The following is a 14,017-nucleotide window of genomic DNA, read 5'->3' as shown; positions in this document are numbered from 1 at the left end:
TAATTGTAATGTGGGATCCTGGAAGAGAAAGAGAATATTAGGGGAAAACTGGTTTAATGTCAATAAAGCATAGAGTTCAGTTAATAATGAGTCAATACTGGCTCTTAGACTGGTTGTGAGGTATAGGAGAACTCCCTGTAACATTTCTACAATAATCCTGTAAATCTAAAACTGTCTAAAAGAAAAGGTTTACAGGGACTTCTCTGGTGGTCCAGTGGCTAAGACTCTGAGCTCCCAATGCAGACGGCCTGAGATTGATCCCTAGTTGGGAAACTAGATTCCACGTGCTGCAGCTAAAAGTTCACATGCTGGAACTAAAGATCCTGTGTGCTACAACTAAGACCCAGTGCAGCAAAAATAAATAAATAAATAAAAGTCTATAAGAAAAAAGAGAAAGAAGATGAGTAGCTTTGGCTCTGTCCAGGCCAAGGCACCAGGGGGAGGGCAGACAGGACAAGGAGCTGGGAGGGTGGGAAAGAGAGGGAGGCGGGTGAAGCAGTCGGCTGCTTTTATTTCAGAATAAGATGCCCCAGCCACACCCATGCCCCCGCACCTTGGAGCCCTGGACACAGGTGAGCTGGGCAGCTACAGGCCTCAAGAGACAAAGCAGAGGGAAGCCTGTGTGTGTTCCTTCCTTGTCCAGAGGGACAGATCGCCACTGCTATGGTGTGGCTTCTTTTGGCTCCTCCGCTGTCCTGGGACTAGGGAGTCAAGGAACCAGGCCCAGCATCCTCTAAAGTCAAGCCGAGGTGGGAGAGTGACACACCTTCCCTGTTGGAGGACGAGAAGGAATGTGTACCCAAGGGCTTAGAGGACAGTAGATCCAATCCCGAGCAGAGTTCCGCTTGCCAAGGGAAGACCCAAAGTGATGACAGTGCAGAATCCGAGGGACAAGGGTGTTCTTGGGTAAAGTGTCCAGGGTGGGAACAACCAAAGAGGTCCCAGAACTCTGCTCTCCAGCTGTGCTGGTCCTCCTCTCTCCCAGGCATGTGAGCAGACACAGCCAGAGCTCTGCCATGCTGCTGAGAGGCTGCCGGCTCACGGCGGGTGCCCTGCCTTGGGGCGGTCCCAATTGCTGGTCCCACAGAAGAAGTCTTCGGGGAGCTCGCTCAGAAGTCCATCCAGGTCATCTGCAGGCGAGGATAGGGAGGGTGGGGAGACTCAGTGATAACCTGAGGCCTCTGTGTGACTCAGAGCTGAAGCTCCCACCCTTCAGGGGGATCTGAACCCGGCTGCAGTTAGGGAGGGGGCTCTCTGGGCAGTGGTCCTCACATTGATGGGCCTGAGGCTGGCCTGACTTCCATCTCCTTTCTGCTTCCCACACTCAACAAAAGGCAGAGGCAAAATGCCGGGGTCACTCTGCAAAGAAAGGGGCTCCCCCTGGGCCTCCATGGTTCTTCTTTCCATCCTGAAACACAGCGCCTGAGCAGAAAGGCGTCGGAGGTCTCCCAGTGCAGCCGTGATTGGACAGAGGGAGGAAGAAGGGGAAAAGCCTTAGATGTGCTCAGAATCACAGAGCTCATTCACTTGGTCTCTCACCTGCACTCTGCATGGTGGGAGACATCACCGTCCCCTCCCCCAAAGCGCCTCTGTGAGCCAAGGGGACGGGAGTAACTGTCCTGACTACAGTTCTCGGATGGGTACTTCTGCCTGCGAAGCTGGAGAGAGCTGACCTCAGTAACCCCCACTGCTGCTGTGACTGTGAGCAAGAGCAGCTAACATCTACTGGGGGCACACTGGTGCCAGGCACAGGCCCGCACACATTACACTCATCACTTCACTTCAGCCTCACAGGGCCCCTGCAGAGCGCATCTCGTGGTGGTTCCTGTTACAATCCTTACTTTGCCCAAGAGAACAGGGTTTAAAGAGGTCAACAACTTGCCCAAGTACGCATCCATTTGACGCCAGAGCCACGGCTTCCAACTAGAAGACGCCCGCTGAATGGACGGAATCAGGCAGCCCTGCGTCAGTCAGGCTGGAAACTCTACCTGCAGAGGCCAGCTCTCAGTCTGGCACAGAGCACTGGATAAACACTGCTGCTAGAAGGGCAGAAGTCGGTCTGTGCGCATGCTCAGTCGTGTTGGAGTCTTTGTGACCTTATGGACTGTAGCCCGCCAGGCTTCCCTGTCCATGGAATTTTCCAGGCAAGAATACTGGAATGGGTTGCCATCTCCTATTCCAGGAGATCTTTCCAACCCAGGGATCAGACCCACGTCTCCTGCATTGGCAGGCAGATTCTTTACCACTGTGCCACCTGGGGAGCCCAGAAGTCAGTTTGGGGGCATTTAAATTTAACTAGGGTGACCAGCATTGTACCCAGGGGAAGTAGGACTGGAATTTGATTTTAACAAAAAAGTTGCCGCTCACTAGCTACACTTTCTGGAGAAACACTAGGGTAAATGAAGGGGAGTGAGTAGCCAGTGTGAGTCAAGGAGAATGGGACTCAGAGCAGGAATCCGCATCTGTGTCTCCCAGTGCTGCCTGGCCACCACCAGCAGCTGCCTGCCAGGCAGGTCTGTCCCTACTCTGGAGATGTGACACCAACCACAACATTCTACAGGCAGCATGCCTCACTCTTATTCCATGACCACCAGCAACCTTCTGAGGAGGGTTTGGCTTGTCCTCAAGCTGACTTACAAGGAGATAGTGGAAGATTCTAGAGAAGATTCCAGCACATGGGGTAGATACTTTTTCATACAATATAAATAAATGGGCTCTGTGGCTTATCCATGGTTTACTGTGAATTTGGTTAACATGGAGACACCTACCCATAATCCCATGAGGGTTGCATTTATGGGATCCAAGAGCTAAGGACCAGACCTGGACTGTGTTAGCATCACCTGGGTGAGGCTCCCTCCTGAGAAACAAGTTGGTCCTCCAGGAAGAGGTTTGTATTTGGGCCTCTCAGGTCTGTATCCTGGTCCCACCCTGACCACGGGGATGATGGACCCCTTAGCACCACCTGGAGGACCTCGGAGCTTTGTCAGGATAGAGAAATCTGCCTCTGTGGTTTAGCCATCAGCCCACAGAAGACTCAAGGCTGGCGCCAGTCTATCTCCTCCCTGTGGCTAACAGCACATGGCCTGGAAACGCGGGAGCTGAGGATTACATTCTTTGTGTTAATTAGTTTGTGGCCTGCAGCCTTGCCAGGAAAGACACCACATCTAATTTCTGTAAGATCCAAAGATTCACGGGAGGAGGAACAAGATGCAGCCAGGACAATCTGCCTGAGTTATTTAAGAGAAAATAGAAGGAGAATCTTTTTGGTTCCTGGGTAGACTTGGACTGATGTTCTTACCTGCTTCTGGGAGTTCTTTCTCGGGGGATGCCCCTGCCTCTGGGTTCTGTGCTGTTTGGAGGCCTTTCCCAGGCTTCTCACTCTCTTGCTGGAGGCTTTCATGGAAGCTTCCGAGACCCTGGGGACAGAGGATCTGGTTACCAATACCCGTGACCCTGAAATCTCTCTGGACAGTACCATCTCCACCCAGACAAGCTCAAAGGAATTGGTGGGGGCTCAGGAAAGACAGGACAGAGGAATGCGACAGTGGCCAGTCACACAGCCCACGCTGGTGAGGTAGCTGAAATACCAAACACCCCAAAGAGCAGATAATTTTAAAATAAATAAATAGAACAAAAACAACCTTTTTGGTTGATTTTCTTCTCTAATTCAGTTCGTTTCTGATCTTTTAGGGATCTCTATAACTGGAGCAGACAGTGAAGAGGCCGTTCAGAAATATACTAAGGAGTTAGGCTGGAATTAACAACAAGCTGTTAACAACCCCCCAAATAGCTAATATATGAATAGGTAATTAAAATTAGTAATTAAACCTGTTAACCATTGTTAGCCCTAGGGAATGCAAACAGGGAAGGGTCAGTTTTATGTTTCTTTATTCTGTACCATTTCAATTTTTTTTCAACAATATGGATGACTTGGATTTTTTTTGGGGGGGGGCATGCAATTTGGCTTGCAGGATCTTAAGTTACTTCACCAGAGACTGAACTTGTGCCCCCTGCAGTGGAAGCATGGAATCCTAACCACTGGACCACCAGGGAAGTCCAGGGGTGACTTGAAATTTAAAAGGAAATCGAGATGCTTTGTTAGAAAGGGATGATACTGAGAGAATGTAGAAGGTTAGGGAGAAAGATGAGAAGTAGCAAGTTAGAGCTAAAAGCATAACTTGACTAGACGTCATTGAATATAACTTTATAGACTCGCTTTATAGACAAATCAACAGCAGGGGAAGGGACAGAACTTGCCCAAGGTCATGTTACAAATTTCCAGCAGAGCAGGGACATGACCCAGGTCTCCTGACCCCAAGGCCAGGCCAAGCCAACAACCCAGGATCCCAGGAAGGTGCAGGTGGCCACAGAGAGGACACTGTGTGCCAAGTCAAGGCCGGGCTCTGCACCCTCACCCTGGAGTGGAGCTGCCTGGAACTCAGTCTTCCTTGGTTCCCAAAGGCATTCTGGGCTGGTGTCCCCTCACCTAGCAGAGGTGGAAAGCAGGGGCAAAGATGCCGAGCAAGGGCTGGCTCACCCGACAGACCATCTGTAGCTGTCTGTTCTCTGCACAGCCACCTGCAGCAAGTCCAACCCTCAGTCACTCAGTGAGGGCCCCGCCCCCTTGTGGACTATCACCTTGGTTAGTTCTCAAATAACTCCCATGCTCTGTGACGTTCAAGTCTGCCATCAGACACTCAGGGATCACTCAGAAGCCAGCTGCTCCTCTAGGTCCTGTTACCGTGCCATCTGGCAGGTGGCTGAACCAGGGACAGGAGGCGATGGCCCTGTCCCCAAAGGCATCTTTTCACCTTAGGGCAACTGTCCAACTCACATCCCTGTTCCCCAGGGTGAAGGAAGGGAAGAAACCAGAAGGTCCAGGTGGAGAGCGGCTCTATCCATCCTTCCTCCATCCTGCTCCTCTTACCTTGGGGAAGGACTGAGATGGCTTGAGGATGTTCCCGTCTCCAGAATCTGGACTATAAACATGGACCAGGTTGTTGGGAGTCACGTTGAGGTAGTGGTTTCGGAGTGAAGGAGAAAACACTCCGATCTGGAGGAGAGAAGGGGTGGGTGGGGGGTCCAGTGTCCTGACAGAGCACCGATGGCCACCTGGTCGCGCCTACCTCTCCCTTGTTGACCTCTGCACCAGGATCACAGAAATCACTCCTGCCTCAGCCCTGGTGCCAGAGTAGAACCACTTACCCACCCCTGGCTCTTCACAGACCACTCCCACTACCAGCCACCCCCTGAAGGATGGAGGTCGGGCCTTTACTCGGCTCCAGTAAGCCAGGGTCCAGCACCAGTGCAGTTACTCTCTGCCTGGGGCCTGGGAGGGCAGGGAATCAGAGCGATAACTGGGGCTTTCTCCATGGAAGGAGGGGGAGAGTACCTGCTTGAGCAGCAGCACTGAGCCAGGCTTCAGCTCATTCTGGCGCGTCTCCAGCAGCAACCTGTGCACCGTGCCCTGCATCTCTCCTGCAAACACCACGCCGCCCATCAGTCTCAGGGTCAAGGGCAGCACAGTGCCCGGTCTGGGCCCAGCTGGGAAGTAGGTGGCTCACTGCCTCAGTTTTCCTAACTGTGAGTGCAGAGGGTGGCTCCTCTTCACCTGCTGACCTCAATGGGGCCACCCATCAGACACCAGAACCTAACTTCTCACCTGTGGGGTCCTTGAAAACCGCGCTGGCGTCCATTGCGCTCCGAGTCAGGGACTTGATCATCACCGCCATGTTGGGGACTTTGTTCCCAGGAAGCTGCTTCAGGGCTGCCTGGTTACAAGGAGAGGCATTTGCTGAGCCAGCCATGTCCCATCTGTAAGGTTCCCAAGTGAGCCAGGGCAACCTGGGGAGGGGTGGGGGTGGTGATGATCTTCCTTTGTGGAGGGCCAAGGGGCAGTTTAAAGGGCTCAGCCCATCTCCCACTGGCAGATTTGAAGCTGGCAGGTCCTTCATTTCTTTCCCCTGCCTCCTTTCTCTTATGTATTTATGTGTATATATTTATATAGCTCTCTATCACATAGACCACAGGCAAGAACATGTTAGCACACGTTCGTTAGTCATCTGCACGTGACTTCTGACCTATGGGGAGCTCTAAGGGGAGCAGTGTGCTTACCCTACCCCATTCAGGACTCAGATGTATGGAGACATGCCCGTAACCCACTTCTGCCTGTGCCTGCCACTGTGGATGGCAGTGAAAAGGTAGGTGAGTGGAAGATACAACCCAATGGTATCTTCATGCTGCTGCTCAGAGACAGGCCTAGGGTAGGAAGGAGCAAACAGAGTGCCCCTTTCCTAAGGTGGAGCAGGGAAGGTTGGGAGAGATATAAAAACGGCCTTTCCTCTGGGTCTCAGCATCCAGAACCCTTACCTTTCGCAGCACCATGATGATGCTGTAGGTACAGAGGAAGCAAGCAGGATCTCTCTCATCCAGACCCAGAGTAGATTTCATGGTCAGCCAGGGCCCTCGTCCAAAGTCCTCCTCCACCGATGCCTGGGAACTGGTAACAACCTGGCACAACGGAGCAGAAGGGCAGCCTGGGTTTCACAGGTCCACTTTGCTAGAGACCCCGACTGAGCTGGGACGGAGGGCGGGGGAGCAAGGGTGAACTCCCGGCAGCACGGTGGCCATGCTTTCTCCCTTCGTTTATCTCAAGGTTCAGAAAAGGGTATGTGAAAACTCGCTGCATAGCGCATCTTTCACTGAGAAACAAGAGCAAAGGTGCTCTGTAACTTAGTTTATTTTAAATCAGGACCTGACTTTAATTATATTAATGCAAAAGGCTAGCTACGCTTGTCCCTTGTAATGAACTCGAAAAGTCTTAGGGCTAGGGAGTCCCCACATACATTTATAGGCTTCCAGGCAATTTTGAAACCAATTATATTCTACTTGAGATGCCTCTGGCTTTAACTGTACACCTTGGTATATTAAAAAATGCTTTAAATTCAGATGAGTATTTACTGTTTTGGAGCTGAAATGGATTGGTGGATATACAGAGCTATAGCAAAAGAGAAAAACTTCTAGAGAGAATTAAAAGCAAAAGTGGGTCTGGGGGACAGAGCAGGTCAACCAGAATCCCTGGGAGGAGGGAGGCTGAGTCTCACCCACCAAGAGGGAACCCACCAGAGGCAAGGTGAAGGCACAAGCTTCCCAGCTTGATTCCCAGAAACCTGAGAGGAAGGGTTCCCGAGATACAATTTCCTGATACTTATTACACTCTCCTCCCAGCTATTCTTTCTTAGCTGGGAAAGAAGGCTGAACCCATGGCATCAGTTAACATCCCTTTGGCATCAGGATGGGCGTCCCTCAACGTGCTATGGTGTGTGACCCTAGAAAATGGGCTGAGCATCACTGATTCTGATTCTCAGCTTCTGAAACACACAAGGATATCCCTCTCTCTTAAATGAGTCCCAGGAAGTCAACATTTGCATGGAGTCAGTTACCTCTGTCCGGAATTTTGCCAGAGCACCATGAGTCGGAGTCTGGGGCGTGGAAACCATGATGTCGTCCAGATTTTTCCCACTGTGCTACGAGGGGAGAGGGGAGGAGAAGGCGAGAGCAAGCTCAGCAGCTGTTATTTACAAGTACAGCTTCTTGTCTGGGTTACATAATGAGTTCAGGAAACTATCAGGGACAATTAACACATATTACATCTCTCCTAACGAAGTCTCAAGAGCCTTGCTGGCAGCTCAAAAAAGATGCTTTGGGGACCATTTGGGGAAATGTGAGGAAGCTGGAGCTGGCTCAGGAACAAACCCCGGGGCTTCCTGAAGGGGGTGATGACCTGAATAGAGAGGTCTGAAGTGAGTAAGAGTGTAGCTTTCCCCAAACCCCTTCTCGGGGACCTCACCCTTCCTGACAGGGATCCAACCCAGGAGGAATGTACATGGCTTCCTTGGATTTCTCTTAAAGTGCCAGGGAAAAGCAAGTTAATGGGTAGAAATCGCTTCTCATTGAAGAAAACACCCTTCAAATGTGAGGAAAAGGGGTAACCTATCACAGCCAGACCAGATTCTCAGAGTCCAATTATCTCGGATTGGATCTAAGACTAGTCTGAGGGACCCTGTCTCTCTACTGCTGCTGAAATCCATACTCCAGGTTCAGCCCCAACTGCCCCACGGTGACCCCACACACCAGCCACACTGAGAGGTTCCATGGACCTCCCAGAGAATCTGTGCCTTTGCACACACTCTCTCCTGTCTTTCCACTGCTGAAATGTCCTCCAGGACACAGCCATCCAACACGCACCTCTGTAAATCTCCTATTCATCTGTCCAAAGCCCACCCGGGAAGCACAAGGAGCCCAGTGTCTCCCCAGCACCCAGGGAATGACCTCTACCCTCTCTGTCCCTTTTACGTATAATCGTTTGTGTCCGCTTCCTCTACTCCCCTGGAAGCTCTGCAGGATGAGAGCTATTTCTATATTCATTTCTGTATCCTCAGGTCCAAGCAAAAGGCCCAACACACACCAGTCCTAGTAACTATAAGAGAACGAGTCTTCCTGCCCCGGGGCCAGTAAACAGTAGGTGCTCAACAGATGAATGGAAACTGTGCTGTTCTCAGAGCCTTAGGCAGCTCCATCTATGTGGGTTTTCAGGCATTCGGCTCTCCCCACTTCTGACTTCTCCCACAACTCTGGAAAGCCCCCAACCCCTGCCCTTCCTTCCTCCACTTCCTGGGGGTGTGAAGATCCTCTGGGATTGGGCAGGGCTGGGACACACCCGGCTGCTCTCCAGCGGCCTGGGGAGCTGCCTGGGGAGCTCTGGCTCCGGCTGGAGCGAAGCTGTCACTCACCTGGTGAGGCAGGAGCCCTGCTGGTCCGGGGAAGCGGCGCGTCTTGGCACGGGTGGAGGTGCAGGTGGGTTGCTGGGGTGTCCGGCTGGCAGCGGTGACCAGCCGCACCAGGTGGTTGGTGACAATAGGCGTCTGCAGAACGGCTTGAGGGAGCGGGGCGGGACCAGGACCCTTTGGGGTGCAGGCAGGAGACAGGACCGAAGACGCTGAAGTTCGGGGTTGGGGTGGGCCCTGAGGAAACAGTCCACAGCTGGTCTTTGAGGGAGCAGCACAGCTTGAGTTGGGAGTCCGTGGTCTAAGAAAACGGAGTTTGCCACTTGAACAGGTGTTTGGAGACCGGAATGGCTGAGCAGGGAAACGATTTTGAGGGCTGCTCTGAATGGGCCTGCCAGCAGCTTGGAGAGGCTGGGGTGTTCGAGGAGGGGGACCCACAGGAGAAACTTCCCAGGGGGGTGGCTGAGCACGAACCACTGAGGTAGCTGGGAGAGGAAAGTTACCTGCAGCAGCAGGTCTCAAGTGAGGTTGTGGAGTCCTGCAGAGGATTGCGGGATCCGGAGGTGCATCATGGGCAGATGGGATCCCAGTTACATGGGGGGCAGGCACAGGCCCCCTTTGACAAGGTTTGCTCAGATCAGCCACCCGAGCCTTCTTAGCCAACGTGGAGTCCTCCTGCTGACGGCTGGGCGGGATTCCTGTGGCCTCACTGTGAACTCCAAGTTGCAGCTCCAAGCTGGGCCCCTCCAGCTCCATGCTTGCCAGGACCTTATCAAATTCATCTTGTTCAGGCCCCTCGAAGCCACCAATCACTTGCTGTTTGCTCCTGAAGGTAAGCTGGGGGTGGGAGGCTGAGGCCTGGGGTCTTCCTGGCTCTTCGAGCACTTCTGTCAGTGTCACTCTTCCCTGATTGCCAGTCCAGCTGCTGGATGTCGAGACAGGCCTTAGGGGAGCTGATCCTGGGGGAGGTGGATCCCCAGTAGCCCTAGGCCCACCGCAGGTAGGAAGGCGGAGTCCCAGGGCTGGCGGGCCCTCAGCCTCTGCTGGGGCAGTGACTCGGGGCAGCAGCTGGGCCTCCTGTGGCCGGGAGGAGACAGGTCTTAGGCACCCGGCATTTACAGGTCGTGAGCCAGCAAACTGGTTCTCTGCATCCTCCACAGCCGACAAGAAATCCTACAAAGAAGCAGAGACAATGGGTCTTGGCATCTGGAAATCAAGAAGCACTCTGCTTTTACTGTTTCAGGCATGTGGTGTGTCTGTGTGTGCAGATGCACGCAAGCAGGAGACCAAGACACATAAAGCAGTTGTAGACTCTCTCACCACCTTTGACCTCGCCCAAGAGTCCACCACCAGGATTCTGCCAGACACATTCTAAGGCTAAGTCTTCAGGTAGTTCCTCTCTCTTCAGTCTCGAAGGGGAGGGGAGAGGAGGGGTGGTGGTGGTGGCGGTTGGAACAGTAAGAGAAGCAAAGGAACCAGGGCACCAAGGAGTCAAATTCCCCCGGGCACACACCCGTCTGAAGGAAATCAGCTTTCTGGTGTCCAGCCTGTGCACTCAGGAGCTGGTTGCTTCATGTCCTCAACCCACTCCTCCCCCCATCTCACACACACACACAGAGTCTTTGGTAAGTCAAAGAGGCCTTGGATCCAGCAAAATAGGCAGAAGTTAAATATAGCTTTTCAGGCAAGTTAAATTAAGTATGGATTCCAGTTGGGAAGCAAGGTGAGATTGACACCTTCAAGAGCAACAGACCTGTTCTGAGGGTGTTTTTGAGTCAGAACTGCTGATTTAACTGACAGGAAGGTCTCCTCCACCCGCACCCCCTGCTGCCGCACTAGATTGTCTAGGCTAGAGAAAGGATCTTCCCTGCTTGGTGTATTATCAGGAGACTAGCATACTCCAACAGGACTACTTTAGGACTTAGTAATAATAATAATATTAGAATTACAGCAGGAATAAAATCCTGATGACCCTGAGAGTTGATGGAGCCCTTTTTCCCTGAAGAGCTCCCTCTCCGACATGATGTCATCTGCCTTGGGAAGGGGGAAGGGACTGGTCATGGAAAAGAAACTTGAGCTGTCAGAGTCCTTCACTCTTAATTCCATTACTAGCCTAGCAGTCCTACCTTGACCTGGTAAGACCCAGGAGGGTCACTTTTTCAGTCTGTAATTACACATCTCCAAAGCTGAAAGCCAAAGACAAGGACACATATCTCCTTGACAAAGCTGGCAGTTCTGAGTTATTTTTAAAAACAAAAATCAAGTCCCCAAATGATAACAAAACACCTAACATGTGAAGCACCTCACTGGGTGCCAGGTACCATGTAAACATTTTACCAGAATTCTCTCAATGAATTCTCACAATGACCCTATGAATAGGTATATTATCATCCCTGTTTTATGGATATAGAAATCGAGACTCAGAGAGGTTAAGTAACTTCACAGAACCAGGACTGGAACTCATACATGCCTCTGTCACTATGTCTTGGGGCCTCAGGGTGTGAGACAAGCCAGAGAGGGAATTTTTAAAGGTCTGTTTTTCCCTTCAAACCTCAGGTTTCAAAAGCTTCAAAGGGAGGGAAGTGTGGGGCTGTGGCTGTCACAAGGGTCCCTGGTGCAGCATCTCACTAGGCATAAATTCGGCATTCAGACAAATCTAAATGTGATTTTCTAAAAGCAAACCACTGGGAGTCAAAAAGTAGCTCTGGCTTGTCATTGATAAAGATAATTGATAAAGCCATTTATGGCTTGTCACTGATAAACCAGAGCAACTCTATTCTAGAAACGTAGTTTAGTAGTTTCCATGTACATTAGACTGGAGTCACATCTAATGTTGATGCTGGCTATTGATGCTGTATTTTTTTGTTTTAGCTTGCTGGGCCTTCTTTGCTGGGTGGGCTTTTCACTAGTTGCGGCGAATAGGGGCTACACTCTAGATGCAGTGCACAGGCTTTTCACCGAGGTAGCTTCTCTTGTTGCGGAGCATGGGGCTCTAGGGCGTGTGGCTTCAGTAGTTACGGCACGTGGGCTCAGTAGTTGTGGCTCCCCGGCCCTAACGCACAGGGTCAGTAGTTGTGATGCACGGACTTGGCTGCTCCACAACATCTGGGATCTTCCCAGATCAGGGATCAAACCATCTCTTCTGCATTGACAGGTACACTCTTTACCACTGAGCCACCAAGGAAGCTCAGTGTTGTATTCTTAAGCGATTTAATTTACCTCTGGGGGCTTTATTCGCTTAAATTCTGTTTCTTTCTGAAAAGGATTTGACGTAACAATTTTGGGCCACCCAGATGAAACTACATCTGTTAGATCTGAGTGGGAAGACAGCGTTGCAGATCACTAGTTCAGTGGTCTCTGGCTGCACCCAGAGATTAAAAATACCCCTGCCTGGGCCCATCCCCAGAAATTCTGATTTATTGGGTATGTGGCAGGGACTCAGCAGAGGTGATTCTAAGATGCCAGCTTCAGGTCTAATCTAATCCTTCATCTTCTGCAGAGAGAGGAGGGAAGGGAAGAGTGTTTGAGGCAGAAGAACATCCCTCATGTTCAGAGAAAATGGAAGGCCAGAGAATGAAGCCACTTTGCCCTGGCTCACGTGGCCAGTTGGTGACCCTGGGTCCCCTGCTGTCTAGTAGCTGCGCTGTCTCTGCCTCTCCATTAACTTTCTTCCCACATGAAGTATGTCATCATGAAGGTGGATCCAATCATCCACGTGACACAGCTTCCAGGCAAAGGCCCTTATAATTTAAAGGTATGACAATCAAGCAGCTCATCTCTCTGGTTTTTTATTTGTTTTTAAGACAGTTAAGTGGGTTGTTTATATTTCCCATCATCTCTCAACCTCTCACAGAGAAAAAAGGAAAAAATGATACACATGTCAGGTAAAAGGAAACTTGGGTTCCAGGCCTGGGTGCCATCTCTGATCACCAACACTTCCTTACCTCATCTTCAAACTCCTCTTCCACAGCAAACAGCTTCTGCAGATTGCATGCCTGAAAGGAAAACAAAGCAATTGAGGTTGGAGGAGAAATACCATTTACAAGTACATTTTGTCTTCACTCTGCTTTTTCCTAATTCTAACAAGACATCAGGTGTACTGTTTTCTGTTTCCTGTTTTTTTTTTCCCCGTCGTGTTGGGGAAGGAATAAAGGATGAGGAGAGATGGGGTTTACTTAAAGACTTAGATGATGATTTAGAATCCTGTCTTATAAAATAATTCCCTTAGGTCCATCTGCATTAATCTTGTAATAAGAGGGAGGAAGCAAAGGGAAGTCTGCCCAAGGGAGCCTGTGTCATTCTTTAGACCCAGTACAGGGCTTGTGGGTCTAAGGATTTTGCCACACCCCCAAAGGCTTGGCCTGGGGAACCCTTGTCAGATGTAAGGGATATTACCATAAATCCAAGCATGCCCAGCACAGAGGCCTTGATTCTGAAAGACAAGTCAGTGGTTTCCTTTTATCTAACACCCAGAAGCTAGGGTCCTGGGAGGGTGGGATGTACTTCCCCCCACCACCTACCCCGCCCCCCCCTCGTCCCCACAGATCCTCCTTTCTGGACAGCAGGGCTGCTGTGGCCGGCATTAAAAGTCTGTCAACCCTAGAGCCAAAGGCTGTGCCTAACTCCAGCTGCCAAAACAGTTAGGGAGACCTATCGCCCACTGTCAGGAAACAGACTGGAATGGTTGGGGGAGGGGGAGGGCCCGGGAGGCATGACGTGTGAGCACACCCGTAAGGATGAACCGGAGTCTTCCCTGGTGAAACGGAAGGCTAGACACTGGGAGATGAAGCCCTGAGGGAGGTGGGTGGAGAGACCTTCCTTGGGGGGCCGGGAGTGTTCAAGCCGAGCCCTGACTAGAGCCCAGGCGTCCCGACCCCACCAAGCTCTCCCTGAAACCCTAACCCGATCCTGCAGCTCGCTCGAGGGAGAGGCTGGAACCCGGAAGACAGGTCCCTGCGGCCGGGGGACCCGGCGGCCGGGTGGTCCCAGGCGCGGCATTACCATGGCGACCGCCAGTAGGCTCGGGCCGCGGCTTGGCCGGACAGACCCTGACTCCAGGGGTCGCCGGGGCTTCGGCCTTGGTCCACGTAGGAGGGTCAGAGTCCGGGCGACAGTGTCTCTGGGGCGAGGTCGGAGAGAGCACTCTTTGCAACCCAGGTTGGGGCCGAAGGAGGGTGGTCGGGAACCTGGGGGCTGGCTCCCTAGGCCGCGTTCGAAGCCGCCGCCACTCA

The 14,017-nt window shown here is 51.8% G+C and overlaps 1 protein-coding gene across 1 annotated transcript; it reads right to left on the bottom strand.

Moving 5' to 3' along the window:
- Window positions 1-340: 340 nt before the first annotated feature.
- HROB (homologous recombination factor with OB-fold) lies at window positions 341-14,017 on the bottom strand. The gene is made up of 10 exons (XM_043904791.1): window positions 13,788-14,017; window positions 12,731-12,781; window positions 8,793-9,959; window positions 7,443-7,526; window positions 6,370-6,510; window positions 5,663-5,771; window positions 5,393-5,478; window positions 4,928-5,053; window positions 3,299-3,416; window positions 341-1,130 (listed from the first exon to the last, which is right to left on the bottom strand). The coding sequence occupies exons 1-10, from the start codon at window positions 13,788-13,790 to the stop codon at window positions 1,039-1,041; spliced, it is 1,977 nt and encodes a 658-aa protein (XP_043760726.1). The 5' UTR covers window positions 13,791-14,017; the 3' UTR covers window positions 341-1,038.

The sequence above is a fragment of the Cervus elaphus genome, chromosome 5, assembly GCF_910594005.1.
Source record: "Cervus elaphus chromosome 5, mCerEla1.1, whole genome shotgun sequence".
NCBI lineage: Eukaryota > Metazoa > Chordata > Mammalia > Artiodactyla > Cervidae > Cervus > Cervus elaphus.
The sequence above is the reverse complement of the archived record's forward strand: the minus strand, read 5'-3'. Positions and strand labels throughout refer to the sequence as shown.

Excerpts from the sequence above, each read along its gene's own strand:
- HROB (XM_043904791.1), bottom strand. Across the intron at positions 7,527-8,792 it reads CAGGGCTCCTGCCTCACCAG|CACAGTGGGAAAAATCTGGA; the intron begins GTGAGTGACAGC and ends CTCCCCTCGTAG. Across the intron at positions 5,772-6,369 it reads TCATCATGGTGCTGCGAAAG|GCAGCCCTGAAGCAGCTTCC; the intron begins GTAAGGGTTCTG and ends CCTTGTAACCAG.